General features: G+C 38.6%; 1 protein-coding gene across 2 annotated transcripts; it reads left to right on the forward strand.

Moving 5' to 3' along the window:
- The first annotated feature begins 7397 nt into the window (after positions 1–7397).
- Positions 7398–21680, forward strand: EMB1968 (ATPase family associated with various cellular activities (AAA)). 2 transcript variants are annotated; one of them, XM_010270703.3, is made up of 12 exons: positions 7398–7523; positions 7653–7731; positions 7816–7895; positions 8383–8505; positions 8599–8668; positions 8774–8847; positions 9117–9237; positions 9354–9416; positions 19765–19824; positions 20271–20396; positions 20482–20574; positions 21364–21680. In XM_010270703.3, the coding sequence occupies exons 1-12, from the start codon at positions 7480–7482 to the stop codon at positions 21463–21465; spliced, it is 1035 nt and encodes a 344-aa protein (XP_010269005.1). In that variant the 5' UTR covers positions 7398–7479; the 3' UTR covers positions 21466–21680. The 2 variants fall into 2 exon arrangements, with proteins under 2 accessions (XP_010269005.1, XP_010269006.1); XM_010270704.3 differs by having other exon boundaries at positions 20491–20574.
- The last annotated feature ends 4016 nt before the right edge of the window (positions 21681–25696 follow it).

Genomic DNA, 25696 nt, shown 5'->3' on the forward strand with positions numbered 1-25696 from the left:
CGTTCTTTTATTTTCCAGGTAAATAAGATAATGACCAATTTAGTTATAACAAATTATTATTAAAAGGGGTAATTTTTGTTCCATCCAAGTGTTGGCAACTTTTCCCTTAGGTGAGAAAGTTACTCATATAGGTATCATTTACCCAGGTAAGTGATACCCAGGGGAAATAAATTTTTCATTTCATTTTTTTTTAACCGCCCACAAGCTTCATATTCTATTCAATCAAGAAATTGATAAAAAAATTGCCAAAAAGGCCAATCAGAAAAACCTATAAACAATTTCTCAAGAGAACAAAACATAGAACTGGATGAAGGAGAACATAAAGAACTTCTGCAACCAAATAAAGGTGAATAAACGTCACCAATAGAAGTAGATAAGCACATCTCCAATCCACCACATACGGTGAGTGAATCTGTTAGTAGAATTCCAAACGACCACCATCGATGGAGAAACTACGAATGGAACTCACCTTGAACAGCATCTGTCGGAAAACCACGAACAGATTTAAACTGCAAACAAAAAACAAAACCTTGAGAAAACTCAAGAGGAAGCCTCGAGAAAAACTTGAGAGGAAGGCTCTCTCAAAACAGATAGAGAGGGAGAGAGGGAGAAAGACCAAAAGGAGGAAGGGGAAGGAGAGCCTAGATGGGCCCCCAAACAAAACCCTTTGAGAGCGCCTCTAACGAAAATCCTAGATGGGCATTCGGAAATAGTTTTTTCATTAACCCCACATAAATTTGAATAAAGAATATGGTATCTTGGTGAATGAAAACCAAAATCCATTGACCAACTTTTCTCCCTCTCAAAATCCAAAAAAGAACCATAAATGAAACATTTATCCTCACTATCTAAGTCCAATGAACACCCCTTGCCATGAGGTTAATCAACTCCTCAACCCCCATATATACTTTTGAAACTTAAAATTAGATTGGAGTATTGCTTGAACCATCAACTGGTTGAATCACCCCATTTTAGTGTTACCATGGAACCAGATGGGTCTGTGGACTAAAGCCACTCTATGTTCTTAGTTAAAGAATAAAGACGAAGGCCTGAAATCCTTTTACTATTTTGTAAAAATCCAATAAAGAGCTGCTATGATAGAGCAAGGGAATATGTAGTTTGAAGTTAGGGTTATAGCTTATGAGTACAGGGTTGCTAGATTTAATTGGGATAAAGCGATGCTTAATCCACTTATGGAGTAAGTTTTGGAAGGGAATTATGCCTTTTCATCAGTTGTTTATTTATTTATTTATTTTTGTCAATTGTTTATGGATTTCACAAAGTCTAAGTGGATTAAAGCCACTCTATGTTCTTAGTTAAAGAATAAGGACGAAGGCCTGAAATCCTTTTACTATTTTGTAAAAATCCAATAAAGAGCTGCTATGATAGAGCAGGGGAATATGCAGTTTGAAGTTAGGGTTATAGCTTATGAGTATAGGGTTGCTAGATTTAATTGAGATAAAGGGATGTCTAATCCACTTATGGAGTAAGTTTTGGAAGGGAATTATGCATTTTCATCAAGAAAAACAGAAGTTAATGAAACAAGTAGCATTCATTGGGGACTACCTATTACCCCATTTATTCAAACTTAGTAGAATTAATTAACATGGGAATATGCAGATCAAGATACTAACCCACACATTCCCTAATGAATGCACTCTATATTTGAGAGCCCTATTAGAAATCAGCAACTACCAAAACATTGAAATGTATTAGGGTACTAGTAATTAAGTACATGTGTTGCACATGAGAAAATTTTCTTCATATTAATTATTTGAATTTTAGATATATCATAGTTAAGATAGAAATTGAAAATTAGCAAAAGTAATAATATGATTAAAAAAACTTAAATATTTGTTATTCAATTATGACATCATGGGTTTCTTGGAAAAGTTGGATTATTGATCCACCATCTAGATAAGAAAATAACATTGCTTTTGGATTAATTTTAAATTAGGGAAAATTATAGTTAGAACCGGTTGTACATTTAAACTTAAGCTACAAGTTGGTTCATGAAGCAACATAACTCCAACAACCAGCTCTACATTTTAAATTATAAAAACCTTCACCATGTCATCGGAGGCTTATGTGGTTGTTTCCAACATGGGGTTCTTAATCCATGTTGGACACAACAAAAAGCTTATACTGAAATTTCCCTTTAATGTTGGGTGATTGGAAAATAAAAAAAAAGGGTTTTTAGTCTCTCTCTCACTCACACACACATACACACACACACACACCATCTCACTCACAATCATCTTTATCTGCTCAATGACTATGTGATTTGAAAATAAATAAAAATGGTTTTTTGTTTATGTATTTAGTTCTCTATATCAATTTCTCTCTACCTATAATTCTTCCTCATTCTCTTTCTTGGTCAATCTCTCATTCTCCCTTAATTTCTATCATTCTCCTTCAGTTTCTCTCTCTCTCTCTCTCTCTCTCTTGTTTGTTTTATTTTCTTACATACTTATATGGTATTAATCATATTGTATAAAAGAACATGAGGCCAATTTGGTATGGTTTAAAAATTATTACACCAATTTGATAAAAATTCACAAGAAACTCTTGGCTATGAAATTTACATCAATTGGAGAACAACAGAGATTGGGGGAGAATGAGATATTGATTGAAAGGGAAAGTGAGGGAGAAAAATGAGAAAGATTGAGGGAGAACAATAAAGAGAGAGATAGATGTTTTAATTTGGCTACAAATCGAAGCTGAGAGAGTGGGAGAGACAGAGGGAGCGGGATTGTGAGAGTGAGAGAGAAGGGAGGGAGATCGAGAGACAAAGGGAGTGGGAGAGAAACTGAAAACCTATATTCGGTATAGGTTTTTTGCTGTGTCCAACATGGACTAAAAGTCTCATGTTGACAACAACCACATAAGCCTTTGAAGACATAGTGGGGGTTTTTATAATTTGAAATGTAGAGCTGGTGATCAGAGTTTTGTTGGTTTTTGGACCAACCTGCAACCTAATTTTAAATGTACAATCGACTTTGACTATAATTTTCCCTTTAAATTATATATTCATTTATATTACATAAAATATTTTTACTTTTCACACTCAATTTTTGTTTGCCTATGATATCATTTGGCTCAAACCACTAACCCACCATGTAAAAACTAAAATTGTTTGATTTCTAGGTTGGCATTAAATTTTGTATTACATTTCCATCATTGAAAAAATTATTTATTATATATAAAACTTATTTTTGTTTAATATAATGAATGCACAATATTAGAGATGTACCGAATATTTTATTTTATTTATAAATATATAACATTAGATATATGCCCAAAATTTTCTCTATCTTTTTTTTTGTGATTCTTTGTGTTTTTTATTATTAAAAATTTTATTATTTGACTATGACATCATTTAATTTTTAGGTAGATTTTGAATTTGGCATTCCATTTTTATCAATTGATAAAAATACTTCTTACATTTCATAGTTATTTATTTTAATTTTTTATTATTTAATTATGGCATTATTTATTAATCCATTTAACTCCAAATGGTTGAATTGCTTGCCCACCACTAGGAGGGAAGAAAATGGTTTTGTTTTTAAATTACTTTTCAAAATATTTATTTTTATATTATTAAAATTAACATTGTGGACTTAATTACAAGAATTTAATGATGAGAAAAATATATCTTAAATATAGGGTTTAATGAGAGAGAATAGGAAAATATTATTATTTCCAATTGGTTTTAAATTTTACATTCCATTTCCATCATTAATAAAAACATTTCTTATTTACCATACTTGTTAAAAATGTTCCCATTTTTTTTTTAATTTCTATTTTTTTCATTTTATCTATTTTTTAATTTTATTATTTAGTCGTGGCAACATGGATTATCCCATTTGACCCAAAATGATTTAATTTTTTACCACCACCTAGATGAAAATATTATTTTTGCTAGGTAAATTTTAAAAGTATAAGTTTTTATGTTATTGGAATAATTAGTTCATTAAGTATGGATTTAATTAATAGAACTTAATGATAAGAAGAAACAAAAATGACTTAAATATATGATTCAATGAACATGAATGCAAGTTAATAACTCAAATGTTGGATTTAATGAGAGAGAATTAAATGAACTGAATATCTTTAAATTACCTATTTTCAACTCATTTAAAATCAAGAATTAATCACACTATTTGCCCTAATTTTTTATTAATAAATTTAAATATAGAGGAGTAAATTTTATCCTTAGGAAATTTCAAAAATATTATTGAGGCCATTCGTGCTTTTTAAAGTAGTATAGATAATGGCCGACACATATTGTATTGATGAACTCCCAATACACCACTACAGCGGGTGTTTTGGGGTCTGACCTGGTTGAGAGGGCAGACAGACCTTAAATCGACCCCATCACCTCCCTGAACCAGTTTGGAAAAAAAAAACAGAATAAAAGCGCAGATTGATACATGCTGATACGCCCTAACCAGCGTATTGTCATGTCTTGATATTTTAAACCTTGGCAACTCATATCATAAAATAAGATATGAAGATTTATCTAACCAGAAGTGTGCACTCTCTGGTATACAATCTTTACAGGAACAATAGACCAAGAGGTACACTTAAAAAATCAAGTACGCTCAATTGCTCAAATACTCAAATGTGACCTTTTCTTTATAAAGAATTCAATAAAGGGGAAAGATAATTTTTTGAGAGAGAGTGAGATTCTACACTATTAATCAAAAGTAAACTTAGAATGTGAAATCAATTGGACATATATTACCAAAACAACCAAAGGTTCTCGTCTCGCCTTCCGGTGTCATGGTAAGCATAACCTCTAAAGAATTGATAGAAGGCACCAAGCTGATACCATCGAACTAACAAATCCGGCTCAGGATTGCCGGAAAATGCACCAACATCAACACTTGCATGGAGTATATTTATCGAAACAATTTCCTGTATGAAAAGAAGAATTTCCATAAATAAATGAGTTCCACTAACCTGATAATGACATTCCGGCTGCGTTTGGTTGGAGTGCAAATCTGAACCGTTGCAAATTTGCACTCTGGTTTAGATTTGCTTTTATTTGGTTAGGGTTCAAAAATACATTTATTTTCGATGCAAAAATGTTTACAGACCAAGGTTTGCCATAAAAAAATAAGAGGGAATTTTGTTTCAAAATAACCAAAGTGAAATTTGCATTCTCCGAGAATTCGAGAGAGAAGAGACTGGTTCTGAGCCTTATCCGATAGTTCGAAAGAGAAGAAAGAGAAGAGACTAGTTCTGAGCCCTCTTCGAGATTTCGATAGATTTACGTCATTGTCTTCATTTGCTTCTTTTCTTCATGTTCATATTCATTATTCATATATAATTTGCTAGTTTGCCTTTACAGTTTCCTTTGATTGGATTTTAAATTACTTTTGTCTCTTCCATTATTCATATATAGTTGCTAGTTTGCTCCTAGTAACAGATAATAGTTGCTCTTCCATATAAAAAATAAATTGATTGATGTTGAGCAGTGTTTAGAAATAGATGTTAAATTAACCTTGTTAATTGGTTTCAAGTGTTGGGATGAGAGAAACTAGAGTGGGTTGTCTGGTACCGACTAAACTTAAGGCATGTACAGTGGGATTGTTGAGAAAAACAGAAAGAAAAAAGATTATTAACATGGTTTAATTTCATGTTAATATGTACATGTATGCTTTCTTTACCCATCAAAGATAAAGGCTAGCTCTATTCTGGTTTGTGGTGGCGATTTGTTGTTGTGATAGTTGTAATTAGTTTCAGTAGCCTTACCTCACTTGGAATTAGTTTCAAAGGGGTACTCACCAGATTCCAATTTAGGGGTTTCTTTTCTTGGATTTTGAGAGAGGGGGGGGGGGGGGGGGGGGGGGGGGGGGGAAGTTGGTCAATGGGATTTTGGTTCCCATTGACAAAGAATCCCATATTCTTTCTTCAGATTTACGTATCCATCTCCTAGGTGGGTAGATAACTTTCCCACCTAAGGGGAAGTTATCAATACTTGAATGGGACAAAAATGCCCCTTTTAATAATAAAACTATATGACTAAAATGGTCATTACCTTATTTACATGAGAAGTTAAAAAACATAGATAAATGCAGTTACCTAGATAAGTTTTTCCTGAGAAACACTTACCCGGATAAATAACTATCCGAAAAGCAAACAAGGCCTTAGTACCATCTATAATCATGTTTCAGCTGGAATTAGTGAACTTTTGTTTTAGTTTGACTTCAGCTTTTGTAAACTTTTGTAAATGGCACATGGTCGGTACATTGTAAATTTAGATGAATTTGGCAGCCCACAAACCCACTAGAAGAGCTCTCTAACTTCAGCTTCTGAAGCATTAGCTACACCAACTGGCCCACTGAAACCCCAAATCACATTGCCACCTGATTTGAGGATTAATCCCCGAATGCTGGCCTGAGAAACTTTTACAACTACCATTGAACTTCAGGTTGAGTTCAATATACAAGTGATTTTTGGGTGTCTTAATATACCTACTGGCAGAACTCAAATTACACTACTAGCAGAACATATCAACCATGTTCAGAATTTTTGGACCAAAAGGTTTAGGATTTATTTACTTTTAATTATATGTTTATGTCTGCATGTAGGAGCATGTTATGTTTATTTACATGAAAATGTTTTAATGCATGTTCTGATTTTTTACACATTTATTTGATTGATTATTTTACATTGTTCTTCAGCTTTTTTGGATTTTGTTATAAATTGTTAAAAATAAACCGATATATTGTTTGTTGCAAATTTATTAACAGATTTATATATAAAATATGCTCCAGCCTTCTTTGTTCAAATGTTCATAATTTTATATGTTATTTGTTTACTAACAGATGTACATACTTGTTTGGGTCAAATTAAATATGAAGAAGAACAAAATATGATCTATTAATTAATAAATTCTATAATGCTTTATAGAAAATACTATAAGTTTATCAATTTATCAAACTCATTATTTCATTATTTTTCTATTGGTATTGGTATTTATGTTATTCATATTCAATTAATATATATATATATATTTTTTTATTCTAACCGTTCCCCAAACTGTATTAAAAATCGCACCAAATTGATTTAATTTGATCTAAAAAATTCTAAAACCTTAATTTATTGATTTGGTCTGTGATATACTCCAAACCACACCAAACAGCAAGGGAACGAAGTCAACGAACCAAAACTCACTTGATCAACAGGTTAGATTGAGTTTAGCCAATCATCAACTTGGCCATGGTACCATAAGTCATAAATCAAGACCGTCCAGTCTATATGTGGTAGATTGCTTCCGTTCATCCGAACCGTTGAATTTATAAATTCTGGAACCACTCCAATAATTCATGCTTGCTTGCCACGTGTACAGTTGCCTCTCCTAGACGGTCTTTATGATATACGGACCAAAATGGCCAAATTTTACACAGGAGTCCTCTAATAAGGCGGGAAAGGAGAGTCGCAGAGAGAGAGAGAGAGAGAGAGAGAGAGATGGCACCTGTAGTTCCGAGCTCGCAGCCGTGGGTGGAGAAATAGTAATATCATCCTCTTATCTTTGTTTCTCCATTAAACAATCGTTGCTTCTTCTGTTTCTATTTCAGGTTTGACGAAGAAAAATGAAGAATCTCTTTCTTTTTTTTTTTGCTGTTTTCTTTGGTTAACAGTCGACCAAAGCAAGTGAAGGACGTAGCTCACCAGGATGAGGTTGTTCGGGTTCTAACCAATACCCTCGAGACTACAAATGTGAGTATCAGTTCTATTGGCCCAGATATTGCTTGAATTGTGCCTGTGTTGATCATGTTCTTGGTTTCCAATCTTATGCTGCAGTGCCCACACATGCTTTTCTATGGCCCTCCGGGGACGGGCAAGACAACAACTGCCCTCGCTATTGCTCACGAGTTATTTGGGTATGCCGTTATACTGCTTTCTTCTAATGGCGCTTTCATATTTCTTTCATTTTTTAACTTCTTAGGAATCATAGGGTAGGTAGATATTTCATGAGAAGTTCTCATTTTCTATTTGGGATTCTTTGCTAGGGCATAGTTGTGCTCTTTCTAAGGTTGCCCTCTTGCAAGTGATAGAATTATCAGATTTGTCATCCTCATCCAGCTTAATAGGCTAGAGGAGAAAAGGAATGTTTGGTCTTATGTTGTTTGGTTAAAAGGGAAAGTTAGAGTTTATTGAAAAATGATGAGGTTAATGATAGCCTAGGGAATGAGGAAATGGGGATTACATCAGATGTTCATTTGGATGTTATGACTATACACTAGAAGAAATAGATAAGGGTCAAGATTTATACAATTGAAACCAATGTATTTGTAGCTACTTGATGTGTTTCTTTACTCTTTAGCCAAATTTGTCTGAAAAATAACTCACTATATTAGTCTTTCACAGACCTGAACTTTACAAGTCTAGAGTACTGGAGCTAAATGCAAGTGATGACCGTGGGATCAACGTAGTACGAACTAAGATTAAAGATTTTGCAGCTGTTGCTGTAGGCTCTGGTGGCCGTCAAGGGTATTGCTATATCATACCCCCTTTCTTTTTGCTCCCTTTATCTTATGTTTGTTCTTTCATTTCATATGGATGCTTTTGTTGTGTTGACTTCAGGGGTCATCCTTGCCCACCCTACAAGATCATAATCCTAGATGAAGCCGACTCAATGACAGAAGATGCTCAGGCACGTTGAGTACAAAATTCTTCTTATGATCCTTAAGAACCGCTTGCTGAATCATTTCTAAACAAAATGTGATGGTTGTAGTATTTATATATATTTGTCATACAGAATGCCTTGCGACGTACTATGGAAACCTACTCTAAGGTCACACGATTCTTCTTCATTTGTAACTACATTAGCAGGTGCCTTTCCTACTTCCTTCCTCTGTTCTCCTATTATTACTGTGAAAAATTATGCAAGGATATTCAGAGAGAGAGAGAGAGAGGTGTTGTCAGAACCAGGCTACATTTTCCTTCTTTCTTTATTCTTTTAAAGTTGGTGATACAATTAAAATCTAATTATGCTTTTGCTTATATTGATAAAAAAATTATGCTTTTGGCTTTTTCTTATAAAAAGGATGTTCAAGGGAAAGAGAAAATGAAAATAACTCACATGCTTCCTTTTTATTTAGGATCATTGAGCCACTTGCTTCCAGGTGTGCAAAGTTTAGGTTCAAGCCACTCTCCGAAGATGTCATGAGTAGTCGAATAGTGCATATTTGTAGAGAAGAAGGTCTCAATCTGGACTCAGAGGTGCCAATTAGTGGCTTTATTTATTTATTTATTGTGAATTTAATGGTTCAGCATTAAACTGGTTTTGCATGGTACATACTGTTAACTTCAACATCTTTATACATGCTCTTGCTTAGGCTTTTTCAACCTTGAGTAGCATTTCTCAAGGTGATCTTCGTCGGGCCATAACGTACTTGCAGGTATCTTAAAAAGTTCACTATTATTTTATCTCATGCCTATGATTTTAAGCCATTACCATGTGCCTGATATTTTTCATTGGTCAAGATAAACTTCAAACCAAAGTCTAATCTTTAGGTCATCCAACTCCTTTCCAAGGTTTAAAATGCCAGTGCCAGTGCTAGTGGAGATGTCGGTCGTCCAAATATAGAAACATGTCAGAAATATTGTAAAAATTATAGACATGGTGGAAACATTGCAAAATATACAAAATATAGAATGGTGTTTTATGAAATGATAAAAGAAGCATAGGTACACATTTTTAAATTATTGTCTTGTTCTTATAATCATTAAACAAAGCTAAGAAACTAAGATTATAGACATATGAATACATTCTGAAGCCTTAAGATTCAAAGCTTCATGATAGAATGATTTAAACCAAAATTTAAGCTCATAGAAAATGTAAATGGTTGTAATAGATCAACCAAATAATTTATTACACAAACAAAAACTAATATTTAACTCCATGTTTGAAATGAATATGAGCTAGCTCAAATTGATAATTGTGTAAGTTTGGTGGGCAATAATACCATTGTTATTCAACATATCTACAATACTGAGATAGCATTATGCTTATACTCCACATAGTGCTGGTAATGTTCATTGGGGGAATGTGTTGGTTCCAGTAAAATTTCATGTTGTTACCCATAGAAAATGTAAATGGTTGTAATAGATCAACCAAATAATTTATTACACAAACAAAAACTAATGCTTAACTCGATGATTGAAATGAATGTTGAACTAGCTTAAAGTGATAATTGTGTAAGTTAGGTGGGCAATACCATTGTTATTCAACATATCTACAATATTGTCACCAACTTATGTTATAATGCTATCTCTTATACTCCACATAGTGTTGGTAGTGTTCATTGGGGAACGTGTTGGTTCCAGTAAAATTTCATGTTGTTACCCATGGAAGCGGAAATGGAAATATGTCATGGAAACTATTTCTTGTACTCCACATAGTGTTGGTAGTATTCATTGGGGAATATGTCAATTCCGGTAAGATTTCATGTCGCTACCCATGGAAATGGAAACATGTCGTGCAAATATTAGGGAAATTAGGGACATTTTAAGCCATGTTCCTTGTGTAACTTGTTTCTCCCCTATTGTGGATGTGGAATGAACTTTCTTGATATTTGATGAAGTATTGTTGTCCCTGTGGTACCTTTTATTCTAATCATTTGGTGACCCTAAGTTGATAACAATGTTTTAAAAACTGAGCTGGACATTGACCTGGAAAGTTGTATGGGTGGTAGGTCATGGTTCTACCAGGCAGTTTTCCCAGTGAAATGATCAAAATTGTCCAAAACCTAGGAAGTAGGAACCAGTCAGCTGTGCAGGTCACAGGGTCAGCAGTTCGATCATCTGAGACAATGACCATTGAAAATACTGGTTGATGAAAGCAAAAAACTTGTGTTCTATTTTCATAGAGATGAAATATGCAAGGTTACATTTTGCATTAATGTTGACTTGTTTCTTCTCATACTATTGGACTCTTTTGCAAGATGATTACCTTCAATAGATCTTTAGAAGATATATGATCCATCTCTATCAGGCAAAGCTTCTACATAAACAATTTATAGGAATTATTAAATACTTAATTCATGCAAAAAAATGCCAAACTTGGGTTTTTGTCTAGTCCACCTGTCCAAGACACCATGTAACTGGGTTAAACATAGGTTAATGACCTTTTTTTTGATAGGTAGGTTAATGGCCTTTTTTTTTATAAAATACTTTATTCAAATTATACATTAGGGATTCATTTAGTTCTTCATTGGTTTCAAATCAATTTTCAAATGTGGAAACCCAAGATTGAGATCTAAAAAAAAATGTGGAAACCCAAGAAACCAGATTTTGTGAAGGCTGTACTTATAGAACTTGAAAACCAGAATTTTGTTTTGATTTCAAGAAATTTTGAAAATTTTGACATTTCGATGATTTTTTTTCTAGGTCTTCAAAATTTGTAGTATTACAAACCAATCTAGAACAATCAAATTTCATGTCAAAATAAATGTATAACTTTCGTCAATGGTTAACCACTTAGTTTATTGATGAAAAAAGTAGTAGAATAGCTAGAAGGGATGAAGAAAAAACAAGGAAATAGAATAGCTTCTATAGTTCTACTACAGCTGTAACGGGTTACTGATTTTTGTAATCTGCAACCATAACAATTTGTAATTAAATAGATCGTACTAATCTTGTCACGGAAGATGGAACAGGTTTTCTGGGAAGATTAACTTTAGAGTTTGCTTAAGATCCGTTATAACTGCCACGGTTTATCTAAGCACGTTACATCTTCTAAGGTCAAGCATAAATTTCATGATGTAGTGACTGATCCAGTTATTATAGACAAGAAACAAAAGTCATTTTTCTCCTCTGCATGATCTAATGGCCAACATCGCTGCATCTAAGTAATCACCTTATCCCTTTGGCTGCTTAAAGGAGGCAAAAGATATGGTTGATGAGTGTGAAGCATTAGGGGTTGGGAAGGATTTCCTCTATAGTGGGGCTACATTTACTGTTGTAAAGAATTTTAGCTTTTGTAGCCTTTCTTTCACGCACTCTGTATCTTCTTTCTCCTGATACAACTTTCCCTGCTTATCAGAGAAATTACTGCACTATGGATTGAGCTCTGATAAATAACTATTATCCGGAATGTAAAGATGTAGACATAGCATATATAATTAAAGTATTCCTTTCTATACATTTTAGCATCCATTGGCAAATTAATGCAAAGGGCCCGCCTGGGGTAGTTTTACACCACTCTTGGGAATGTAAGAGATCAGGTATACTTGTGGTTTTGCACTCATAGAAGTCCTTTAAACAGTAAAATATCAAGGAAAGATTTGCCTATACCATGTATTTCTCTAAATTTGATTGAAGCATAGTATATGGATCATTATTTTATTTTATTTCATGTCATTTTTGAGGAGGGTACCTTGAGTTTTGTGAAAATATCCTATTTGTGAAAAGATTGTGCCTTTAACTTTTTTGTAAACAAACTTCTTGGTGGTTAGGAATTTATTAAAGCTTTAAACAAGGAAAGAATTTCTTGGTTGCTGGATTTCTAGTTGGAGCAAGATGGGAGATTTACATTATATGTATTGAATATTGAATTGCTTGGCTCACAACTGCACTTCATAATCCTTGATTATCTCTCGAAATAATTTACAGAACAATATTGATGTAGAGAACACTGATGTGGGCCCCACAGCTACGGTCCCACTGTGTTCGTAGGGTAGAAGATGTTCTAGTCTGCCTAGGGTTAGCTATTGGTCATTTAGTTGTTTTAGTTGTTATTTATTTCAGTCTTATTTTTTGCTCTATTTGTTATGTAAAGACTAAGGGCAGATCTGTCCTTTCCTTGTAATGAGCATAACCTATAAATATTAATTAAAGTGGCGGCGGCAGAACATTAAGCTTCTGCTCCTCCTTTCAACTCTTGTGTTCTACTGCTTCTCCTCCCTCTTCCTCTTCTTTCCTCTTACCTTTCTTATTTTCGATCCTGAAATCCATTAGGGTTCAAGACTGATAATAGTCCTGAACTTCTACTTGGTATCAGAGCTAGGGTTTCTCATGTGAGTCTAGTCCAGCCGACCACATGAGAACCATCTAAGGCTAGAAGCTGAGAAAGCAGAGTTCGTTGACTGGTTCTTGGAGATCTCCAGAGGATTAGCGGCTGTTTGAAGAAGTGCCACAGTTGCAGCGAGTTGGTGATCAGGAAGAATCAGCGAAGGCTAGGGTTCGGGTAACCTTGGTAGGCAGCGAACTGCATCCTATTGTAAGTCTTTTATTTTCTGAGAGAAGTAATATCAGAGAAGATAGGTTGGACCTATCCAGCAAGGGTGGCCGAACCACTCTAGGGTTTTTGTCTCTATTCTCTAGGGTTTTGTCTTATCCTTGCGGCAAACCCTAGTATTGGACTGAACCTTGTGATCTTATCCCTGCGGCAAACCCTAATAGTTCTCCTCAACATTGATTAGTTTTAGGGTTTCATATTAACCCTAATACAAACCTTATCCGTACGGTACTGTCTGGAGTGTACGGCTTTTAGGACTGATTAAAACTTCAAATTGGCTTCAGCATATCAGATTGTTCTTCAAACTGTTTTTCAGTTTTCTTTTGGGGTTTCGAACACTTCTAAAGGGGTGAAAACAGTTCGGACTGTTGCTGTTGTGTGTGGCTATTGATTTCAGATCAGTTTTATACATGTTTCATGCACATCTACTGTGAGTACAGATTGGTTCTATACTGATTTTGTGATTGTGGTTGGTAGTCCTAGTGCTGGTTTTGACTGTAGTAACCCTATTTTTGAGACTTCTGGTTCTTGACCGAAATGGAGTTTAAGAATCTGGCAGAAGGCAGTTTTGGGAACAGCAGTTATGGTGGTGGTTTTGAGACAGGTTTTCAGATTACAACCGTAAAGTTTGATGGATCAAACTATTTGGAATGGGCCCAATCAGCCATGATGGTTATTGGGGGAAGGGGCAAAGTAGGGTATCTCTTGGGAGATGTGGCAGAACCTTCCAAGGGAGACCCTATGTATACCAAGTGGGTCCAAGAAAACTACTTGGTTATGACATGGCTCTGTAATTCTATGCAACCCCATATCAGTCGAAATTACTTATGGGCAAAGACAGCCAAGGAGATATGGAATGTGATGAAAGAGACTTACTCCCAACCCCTTAATGTTGCTAGAGCATATGAATTGAAATGTGAGGTGAATTCCCTTAAACAAGGAGAGAAACCGGTGTCGGTCTACTTCTCTACCTTGAAGTCCCTGTGGCATGAGATTGATCACTTAGAGACTCTTGAGTGGGAGAGTCCCAAAGATGCTCAGATACATAGAAAGCACATCGAGACAAACAGAGTGTTTGAGTTCCTGGCAGGACTGAATTCAGAATATGATATTGTGAGGCAGCAGATTTTGACCAGAGATAGTGTGACCCTCTCTCAGGCATACTCCTTAGTGCACAGTGAAGAGATCAGGAGGAAAGTCATGATGCAATCTCAGTGCTTACACCTGCCTTGGTAGCTGTCAAACCCAAAATAGAGGGTGATTCAGAGAGGGACAGAAAGAAGGAAGATAAAAGGGATGTGGTGTGTGAGCATTGCAAGAAACCTAAACACACAAAAGAAACATGTTGGAAGCTGCATCCACATTCGGTCCCGACAAAGTTGAGAAATAAAAAGGGTAATGCTCATGTGGCTATGACTACTGATTCAACATCCTCATCTGGCACAAGAGGCACACCATTAGAGACCTTAGCTGCAGTTCGAGCTGCTCTAATACAATTGGAGAAGGAAGTTGGCAGTTCAGCTCAGTTACCACAGTCATCGTCAGCCCTGGCCACATCGGCCTTCGCACACTCAGGTACTCGAGCCTCAGCCTACCATGCCTCCGCTCCAGGTACTACTGAACCTTGTTGGGTAATAGATTCAGGTGCATCTGACCATATGACTAGCTTGCCCTCTTTGTTTACTACTTATTACTTATCTTCTGGTAGGGATAAAGTATCTATAGCTGATGGCTCTCTTGTCCCTATTTCTGGCAAGGGTGACATCAAACTGTCGGATACTATATCCTTGTCCTCTGTCTTGCATGTTCCTAAACTGGATACTAACCTCCTTTCCATTAGTAGTATTACCAAACATTTGAACTGCTCAGTAACTTTCTTTCCTGACCGATGTGTTTTTTAGGACCTGGAGACGAAGAAGGTGATTGGGACTGGCCGTGAGACGAATGGGATCTATCTGCTCGGGGAGAGTTCTCGTCGGGAAGAGTCAGTGGATAAGAAGTTACTTGTTTCTCAGGTTGTGAGTTCGGTTATGCTTTGGCATAACCGTTTGGGTCGTTTATCTTTTCGGTCCTTGAAGAGTCTGTTTCCTACTTTGTTTGAGTCTGTTGAGTCATCTCAGTTGAAGTGTGAAAGTTGTGAGTTTGCTAAACATTGTAGAAACTCTTATTCATTGAGTAATAAAAGGAATAATAGTTCTTTTGATATTGTGTATACTGATGTTTGGGGGCCATATCACATTCCTTCTATGGGTGGGTACAGGTATTTTTTGTTATTTGTTGATGACCACACCCGGTTTTCTTGGGTTTATCTTATGCGTTCACGAGATGAGGTGCCTGCCCTGACCCAAAACTTCCACCAAATGATCCTAACCCAGTTTGATGCCAGGATCAAAGTGCTTAGATCTGATAATGCAAAGGAATACTTTGCTAAGCCATTGGCATCGTACCTCCTTAATCATGGGGTTATCCACCAGAGCACTTGCCCTCATACACCTCAACAGAATGGGGTTGCAGAAAGGAAGAATAGGCACATCTTGGAGGTGGCTAGAAGTATTATGTTTACCTTCAATGTCCCTATTCGCTTTTGGGGTGATGCTATCCTTACGGCGGTATATCTTATTAATCGGATTCCTTCCCGGGTTCTTGATATGAAACCTCATTTTTCCCTTCTATACCCCAATGAGGAGTTGTTCACTATTCCCCTCAAGACATTTGGTTGTACCTATTTTGTTCAGCTTCTCGGTCCCCATAATTCCAAGTTTGAACCCAAGGCCTCCAAATGCATTTTTCTTGGTTATGCACAAACTCAAAAGGGTTATTGTTGTTATGATCCCGTCTCAGGGAAGAAGTTTGTATCAATGGATGTCACTTTCTTGAGGAGACACCCTACTATTCTCGGGTCTCTCCTCACGGGGAGAGTAGTGAGCGTGGAGATTTGGGTTCTTTTCTTCAGGGGGAGTGCAGTGAGGACAGGGTTAATACTTTTGGGGCTGTTCCCTTACCTATTCCAGTTGGTGATGAGGGCTGCAGTAGCGAGGGTGGTTAGAGGGATCAGGAGTTGAGAGTCTATCACACGCGATGCAGGCAGGTTGATCTCGGTCATCAGCAGTCCCGGCCAGCTCCAACCTCTTCTGCGGCTCCAAGTCCAAATATTACAGTCCCAAGGCCCACAGAGACTCCTTCCATTGTTGCTACCTCACCCTCTGCAGATGACCTTGACCTTCCCATTGCCCTCCGTAAAGGAAAACGGCATTGCACCACATCTACAGCCCACTGCATCTCCCAATTTGTCCTATGATCGCCTATCTCCCTCCTATAGGTCCTATCTCACCTCCGTTGCTGATGTCCCTATTCCGAAAACAGTGCAAGAAGCCCTATCAGTCCCGGAGTGGAGAAGTGCAATGTAAGTTGAAATGGATGCCCTGTTGAAAAATAATACCTGGGAGCTAGTTGACTTGCCCAAAGGAAAGAAACCAGTTGGATGCAGGTGGGTATTTACTGTGAAGCACAATGCGGATGGTTCCATTGAGAGGTACAAAGCTCGGCTAGTTGCAAAAGGGTTCACTCAGACTTATGGTATAGATTACTTGGAGACATTTGCCCCGGTAGCCAAGATGACCACCATTTGGGTTCTATTATCTCTTGCAGCAGGCTACACTTGATCTTTGTACCAAATGGATGTTAAGAATGCCTTCCTGAATGGGGACTTGCAGGAAGAGGTTTACATGCAGTTGCCTCCTGGATTCTATGATATAGAGGCAGGTAAGAAGGTCTGCCGGCTCAATAAGGCATTGTATGGTTTGAAGCAGTCACCTAGAGCTTGGTTCGACAGATTCAGACTAGCCCTTGGGAAGTTCGGTTATGTACAGGCCCAGTCAGATCATACACTGTTCATCAAGAGGGTGGAGTCGTCACTGACACTACTTGCAGTATATGTTGATGATATTGTGGGGACAGGAAATGACAACCATGAGATTGAGTCCCTCAAACAGCTCATTCATCAAGAATTTGAGGTGAAAGATCTGGGTACATTACGGTATTTTTTGGGTATTGAGGTTGCTAGATCTAAACAGGGGATCTTTGTCTCTCAGAGGAAATATGTTTTAGATCTCTTGGCTGAAACTGGAAAGCTGGGTGTCAAACCTGCAGATACACCCATTGAACAGAACCACAGGATTAGTGCAGAGAGTGGGAGCTGCTTGAAGACAAAGTTATGTTCCAGTGGTTAGTGGGAAAGCTCCTATATCTGTGTCTCATCGGCCAGATATCAGTTATGCCATTAGTGTTGCCAGTCGGTACATGCATTCTCCTAGAACCACGCACCTTCTAGTAGCAGAAAGAATAGTAGCATACTTGAAGAGATGCCCGGGTAGAGGTATACTGTTCAAGAACAATGACCACATGAAGGTGGAAGTCTATACGGATGCCGATTGGGCTGGGAGTGTTGATGACAGAAGGTCTACCTCTGGATATTGTGCTCTTATGGGAGGTAACCTGGTCTCTTGGAGGAGTAAGAAACAGAGTGTTGTCTCCTGATCCAGTGCTGAAGCTGAGTACAGGTCAATGGCTAATGGAGTGGCTGAAATTCTTTGGCTGAGATCACCACTTGAGGAGTTGGGTATTGAGTATGAGAAGCCCCTGATGCTGTATTGTGATAATCAAGCGGCTATTAATATAGCACACAACCCAGTGCAGCATGACAGGACTAAACATATTGAAGTTGATCGACACTTTGTACGAGAAAGGGTCTCATCACAAGAAGTGTGTCTCCCATACATCACCTCCAACATGCAGCTGGCAGATATCCTCACCAAAGCTGTATCACGGAAGAAGCTAGAGGCATATCTATCCAAGTTGGGGATGATAAACATTTATTCCCAACTTGAGGGGGAGTGTAGAGAACACTGATGTGGGCCCCACAGCTACAGTCCCACTGTGTTCGTAGGGTAGAAGATGTTCTAGTCTGCCTAGGGTTAGCTATTGATCATTTAGTTGTTTCAGTTGTTATTTATTTCAGTCTTATTTTTTGCTCTATTTGTTATGTAAAGACTAAGGGCAGATCTGTCCTTTCCTTGTAATGAGCATAACCTATAAATATTAATTAAAGTGGCGGCGGCAGAACATTAAGCTTCTGCTCCTCCTTTCAATTCTTGTGTTCTACTGCTTCTCCTCCCTCTTCCTCTTCTTTCCTCTTACCTTTCTTCTTATTTTCGATCCTGAAATCCATTAGGGTTCAAGACTGATAACAGTCCTGAACTTCTACTATTGATAATTGTAAACTTGCAAACCACCGTAGACCCAGTTGGTCCAACTTGAATCTAGACTGAGCTGGCCCAGTTCAACCTGAGACCGCAAGCCAAGTTACTTGGTCAGAACCGTCTGCACCAACCTAGCACCAAGAACATTCTAGAATTATCTTTTAAAGGGGGAAATTATATAAATAAGCGCCCCATAGCCAAACAATGTTTTAAAATGCCGAGGCATGATGCGAGGCGTTCTACTACCTGGAGGCATGAGGCATAAGCCTCCTGAACACAAGGAGGCGTAAGCCTCTTTAAGAGGAGGGGGATGAGGAAGAAAGAGGGGGGGGGGGGGAGGAAGAGGAAGGGATAAGCCTCCTTAAGATGGATTGCAAACAATCCATCAACTTTCTGGGCAATGCTGAGTGGAGCAAGAACCCCCTGGCACACCTAAATTGAGCTACACAGACTTCTTTCCCCTTATCTTCCCTTCCCTTCCACTTTCTTTCTTTTTCTTTCTTTTCCCTTTCTTTTCTTTTCCTTTCCTTTCTTTTCTTTTTTTCTTTTCTTTTCAGTCTTTTTGTATAAGGTGTACGCACATGAGGCATTACACCTCTAGCACTTCTCATGAAAAAGGCATATGAGGCGTACACCTCGGAGGTATCAACGCCTCTGGCATATGCCTCGGGGCATTTTGGGGGCGCCTCACCTAGAGGTGTACCTTCAGGCGTAACCTCCCATGCCTTTTAAAACACTATAAGCCAAACGGGGGACCCAATACCTGAATCCATCGTCTCTCTCTGGGAAGGAAGTCTGAACCTTTGTTAGACTTCCTTCCCCATCACTGACTTACTGGGACTATAGGAGGCCTGATCCCTCACTGGAGAGGGTGCATAGTGCAGCCCCTGCGGTGTCCGGATAATTCTCATTTTTCCCCTCTCCATTCCCTTCAGATTTTCAAAGCTGGCCATCCGTGCCATATCCACATTCCAAATACGTAGCTTGAGGGGAATTTGCATCACTGAGGGTGATTATTTGTTATGTATTTTTTCTGAACTGATGATAATGAGACTGTTGCCCCATGATCATGTTTTTGTACAATAAACCATGTATGATACTGAGACTGAGTTGCCCCTTAATATTGGCTTTTTAAATATCTTTTCTTTTCTTGACAACCATTAATAATTGAACTATATATATTTAACAGACCAAGGATTCTCATATTTGAATTAGCAAAAATGATTGGATTAATGTTTTGAATTATTTCAGGGAGCTGCTCGCTTATTTGGTTCATCTATTTCTGCCAAGGACCTAATTAGTGTATCTGGGGTATGTAAATTGATATTTCAGCTCCCTCTCCATATCCTCATTTAAGTTTTCCTGAAGAATTGTTTTGTTCTCTCTCTTTTTTTTTAGAAATAAATATATCTAATATTCCTGTCTAGAGGAAATGAAAGAATGCCTTCTCTCTTTTTTTTTTTCCCTCTTGGGCCTCCTGCAGAGAGGGGGTTTGAGATTTTATTTTTTATAACTAATGTAGAATAACTGCTGTCTATGTGTTAAGCCTGGCATTTTAACGAGTATTTAAACAGTTCCATACAATTAAGAAAGCATAAAAATGCTGCGTTGAAAATTTTTCATAAAACATTAATTGTTAGAGTGCAACATTCCTGTTGTTAAGGATACAGTATATACCTTTTAAAACTGCCCCCCTCCCCTCCCTGATGACCTTCTTTCTATTGGTGCCCCTAACTGCTGAGATCTCAATTTACCAGGTAATTCCACAAGATGCTGTTCAGGCTCTATTAGCATCATGTAGAAGTGGTGATTTTGAGTTGGCCAACAAGGAAGTCAGTAATGTAATTTCAGAGGGATATCCAGTTTCTCAGATGCTTTCTCAGGTTCTATCACTTATTTTCTTTTGCGCCTTTTATCTCCATTGGTGTCTATTTCTATCAGATCAATATTTTTGGTGACACGTAGTAGTTCTGCCAGTTGTTTGAGGTGATTGTAGAAGCAAATGATATATCAGATGAACAGAAGGCAAGAATCTGCAAGAGATTGGCTGAAGCAGACAAGGTTACCATCCTTGATCTGTTTGTCTGTGTTGTTTACTTGATTAATGTTTAAAGTCTCAATTTTAAAGACCTTTGTCCTTGCTGAATAAAAAGGCCATTACCCAATGTTGGTCCCAAGTCCCAGCAATCTGGGGTCTTGGGAGGGTTATACTGGATACGGTACCTTTGGCATTTTGTTTGCACAATGTGTTAGTTCTCAGCATAGCCTGCCAGCCCGAGTTTTTACTATTACACCAAGTGATGGCCCCTTTGCATTATTGTACTATAAATACCAGGGTTCAGTTTAAATTGGTTGGAATTCCAAATTTGCAAAAATTAAAAATTTTAGGATTTTAATAAAACTTCAAATCTGGTTAGCACATTTTTAACAAAAACTTAACATACCGATTAGCACCATTTTAGGTTAGGCTGTGCTTAGTTGAAGTATGCCCCAGCTCACTAAAGGCCATTACCCAATGGCCAATGTTGGTCCCAGCTGTCGGGTATTGAGAGGGGTGGACTGGATATGGTCCTAACTTATGGCATTTCTTTACTGCACAAAGTGGCCACTATCAGACTAGAACCCGTTTATCTTTTTTGTGAAAAAGTAATCACCAAACTACTTGGCCTCTCATTAGGACCCAAGCATGGTCATTGGCCCATGTACACGGTACACCACCCCAAGGACATGGAACTACTTTGAGAGAACAAAATAATAACTAGATGTCTTTTTTCTTATTGAAACTGGAATAAATCCATTGCTTGTTTTGTATTGGAATATATTCTTACTCCTGTTCTATTGTGTATTCAGTGTCTAGTTGATGGAGCGGATGAGTATCTGCAGCTTATGGATGTGGCAAGCAATACAATGCGAGCACTTTGTAACATGCCAATGGAGTTCTCATACGAGTAGAGCTGCATAGCAAGAGGTGGAACAACACAAGGGATTTTGTTTTGACTGTTCAGCACATCAACAAACAGTCCAATCTTTACTTAAATAGATGGTGCATCTTGCTTGACTATAGAGAAAAAATGTAGCTTCTAGATTGGAAGGGCTAGCTATTTAAACATCTTCGACATTTTAGTTTTTTTCTATTCAAAGGTCCCTTTCTCTTTCAGTCTCTTTTAATCTTTGACTATTTTCTAAATGCAACCGTCGTCTTCTGGGTCTCATCCATTTGGAATGGTTCAGTCTGCAACTAAAAAGGAGTGGATCTCGTTCCCCATCTTGATGCATTAGGAAAATTCTTTGACACCGTAAACCAGCCCGCCCAAGTTGCAGCGAGTTGGGTCACATCCCATAATGATCTGACACCGTAAACCAGGAGCAGGAGGCGAGGAAAATTCTTTGAAATGCCTAAAATTCTTTTCAGTGACCAGCACTGGTTATCTTTTTCCTAATAATGGTTCAAGAAGAGCAGACTCTTCCTCCTGCAAAAGTAGAATTGTAGAAAAGTAATAATAGAGCATAGATCAGCAGCTGAGCTTCTTTAGGTTATAAAGTCTGCTTCTGTAGTGAATCAGCAACCAAGTTTGCATTTTCAATATGGAATGTGAACCCACTTACCACCAAGGCATTGAATTCTGTCTGCCTCAGGTATTGCCTATGACAGCAGGATCTCTAAGACGTCGTAAGACTAGGAGCCAATAAAAGAACAATAGAACATTATTCTACAGAAGCCTGAGAAATAATCCTCTTCCCAATATTTATTACTTGCCTATTTTCATCCAAACCTTTTGGCCAGATGTAAATATCTAAGAACAAAAATCTTCAACAATTTGGATACTATAATAGATTCATTTGAAAATAGGGCTGCAACTTGGTCCGGCCCAAGCCGAGCTCGATGCGACCCAGTCCACAGTTTTACATGGAGGGCTTGATTGTTTGATCCTCGAGCTGTGTTAGGCCCAAAAGTTTGTGCTTTTAATTTTTCAAGCTGAATCTGGGCGTATACTTTACATTGCTTGAAACCAACCCAACCACATTTCAATCCAAGGGTTGGATTTAGGCCTTGGGCTCAAATCTAAGGGTTGGATTTAGACTTGACCTTGGGATCAGTTTGGATTTAGGCCTTGGGCTCAAATCTAAGGGTTGGATTTAGGCTGATCTTAAACCTGTCCCAACGGCCCTAACCCACCCCTACTTGAAAGTACATTTGAAATTGATGAGGTGCGATTTGGCCCTCTAGTGATGTGATGACACGTGACACTTCAAAATAACCTGACGACATTTCAGCACCACGTAAACAAACCTTAGGAGTGTCTTGGACACCTCGTACCCGCCTTGACGACTTCGACACAACTCCGACAAGCCGAACTGTGAACGACCCAGCAAGACATCAGGTCAATGTAAGAAGCAAGACATCAGGTTGGTGTAAGAGGCAACCTGCTTTCGCTGACCTGACCCGAGTTCGGTTAGTGACCTGCCTAACGTGCTGGGCGACCTCCTCCATGAGTGGGTTATCGTCTCTGACTTCCCGGGATCACAACGCCACGTCGAGAGAGCCGGTTATCACCTTGCCCGCTTTGAGTGTGACTAGATAGACACTACCCGCTTACACGGAGTCCATCACTGAGCGTGAAATCACCTTCGAACCAGATGAGTCAGAGATCTTAGACACGCTTTGTGAGCCTCACAACAACTTGCCAATATAAAGGCATCCCCATTCATATCAAATGTATGCACGATTTATGTTGTTACACACTTTAGATCTTTCGCATTCTTGTAATCACATTATCAGTTCACTAACTTATGCATCGGAGTGCCCACCTTGAGTAAAGCAACCCAGACACACTGATCACTTCTTTCTTACAGCTTGAATAGGTGCCCTACTTAGTCATCCGAGCTGTCCGCCAGCAAGGATCACCAGACCACACATCATCAATTAGCATTATCTGTGGGAACACATTACACAAAGCTGAGTTCTCACCTGCTTACTAAGACTTCGATCTAATGGCATCTTCCAGCAACACCCCCATCAACAACAACGCACGTGTTGACGGAGCAACCATAGGGGGGCAGGACCACCACGCCATGCACACTGAGGTCTCCTTTGTCACTACTTGGCAATTCACTATGCCCTTGACCTTACTAGGCATCCCTGTCGCGTAGAATCCTAACATGCCTCTTCCAGCGGTCGAGCCCTCCATGGTTCCTGTTGGGATTGATGGCCGCTAGTTTCACGAGCTGGTGTAGTTTGTCCGCGGGATAAACTTACAGATGACAACGTGGGAAGGCCATTTTGTGGCATTAGTAGTGATGCAACAATATCAACAACAACACTAACAACATTAGGACAATGAGCAGAACATCAACTAGAATTATCAGCTCGATGACCAGAACCAGAACCAAGTACCGGACCCACCTTGCTATCATGGAGACCTGAACCAAGTTCCCATCATGGAATCGACCCGAATGTGATGTAAGAAAGAGCCACCTCGCCCTGAATGACAATGAAGAGGTAAAAAAGGAAGAAGAGAAGAAAGAGGTGAGCTAAATCGCCACCTTGTCAGCACAACCGATGATCTGCATTTCGCCATTGCCCACTGAAATCTTCATGGCTCCACGGCCTAAGGACTTTAAGGCCCCTAGATTGGAATCATACGATGGAACAACCGACCTGGTCAATCACCTCGACAACTTCCAGGCCCTGATGCAGCTACATGGGGCCAATGATGCGAGCCTTTGCATGGTCTTCCCAACCACCTTCCGGGGCACAGCTCGGATGTGGTACTCGGGACTAGCTATAAGCTCAATTGAGTTGGAGCCAGTTTGCTGACCTCTTCACCACTCACTTTGCGACAAGTAAGCAGTGTTCGAAGTTAGCGACTTGTCTTCTAAACATGGTCCAACGACCCGATGATAAGCTCCAGGACTACATCAAGCAGTTCGACTTGAAGCGGCTTCAGATACCTAACCTCGACCTGATTGTACAACTCACCGCAGAAGTCAATGACGTCCGGCATCCTGACTTGTGCTGGAAGGTCGAGTTGAATCCTCTGACCTCTATGGAGGAGTTCCTCAACCAGGACACTAGATTCACAAAGGCCGAAGAAGCGCTTGGTTCTCGGTTAGAGCTGAACGAAAAATAAAGGAGATTAGAAGATGAATCTAGGAGTAACAAGCAAAGGCAGAAGAGTAAATTGCCAAGGCACAATAGGTCCTCTCATAATTGGCATAGTAGGTCGCAACGGAGAAGGAGCAGGTCCCCTTACAGAGGCAACATGTCCTTAGGCCGACGTTCTCGCACTCCTTTCGTTTAGAACGAAAACTACATTGCACTGAATGCAAAGAGAGGGGAGATCCTAATGTAGATAAAGACAACCGAGTACGTTAGATGGCCACCTCGGATGAGAGGAGACCTCGCCTAGGAATCCAAAGAAGTACTGCAGGTTCCATCGGGACATCGGCCATGACACAGAAAAGGAATTCATCAAGGTTATTTGGAAGCAATTCATCAAGGTTACCTCAGATGAAAGGAGACCTAGTTGAAAAACAGTCCTAGACGTATGGGACTGTGCAAGAAAACCAGAAAAACTAACAAGAGAAGATTAGAGTAGATTAGAGAAGGAGAGAGAGAGAGAGAGCTGTGGCAAGGAGAGTTAGAGGATGAGGAGTTCGAACTAATCCTCCCTCTAACACTCTAATACTCTTTTATTAAGTTAATCTTTGAGTAATTACAAGAGAGGTCCTTAGTTGGACAAGAAATTACAAAAATGGAACATAGAAGAGTATGGGCCCAGAATAAGGCCCATAACAGAGAAGAACATAAAGATAATATAAAGTAATAGCCTATGGGCCATTCGGCCCATCTTCTCTACACTCCCCCTCAAGCTGAGCATATATGTTAATCATGCCCAGCTTGCCAGTGTCATGCTGAAGCCTTGCCTTGGGAAGACCTTTGGTGAGGAAATCTGCCAATTGTCCTTCAGAGGTAATGAATGGAAGACACACTTCACCTGAAGAGACTCTTTCTCGAATAAAGTGTCTATCAACCTCAATATGTTTAGTTCTATCATGTTGTACGGGGTTGTGGGCAATATTGATGGCAGCCTGATTATCACAGTACAACATCATTGGCTTGTCATAATCAATCCCGAGTTCTTCCATCAATGACCTTAGCCACAACAGTTCAGAGACTCTA

Source organism: Nelumbo nucifera, chromosome 1 (assembly GCF_055504915.1).
Source record: "Nelumbo nucifera cultivar China Antique chromosome 1, China Antique-T2T, whole genome shotgun sequence".
Lineage (NCBI taxonomy): Eukaryota > Viridiplantae > Streptophyta > Magnoliopsida > Proteales > Nelumbonaceae > Nelumbo > Nelumbo nucifera.

Coding starts and splice junctions, on each gene's coding strand:
- EMB1968 (XM_010270703.3), top strand. CDS start 7,480: ATGGCACCTGTAGTTCCGAGCTCGCAGCCGTGGGTGGAGAAATA. Junction 8,669..8,773: donor CAATGACAGAAGATGCTCAG/GCACGTTGAGTA, acceptor TTTGTCATACAG/AATGCCTTGCGACGTACTAT. Junction 20,397..20,481: donor TTTCTCAGATGCTTTCTCAG/GTTCTATCACTT, acceptor GACACGTAGTAG/TTCTGCCAGTTGTTTGAGGT.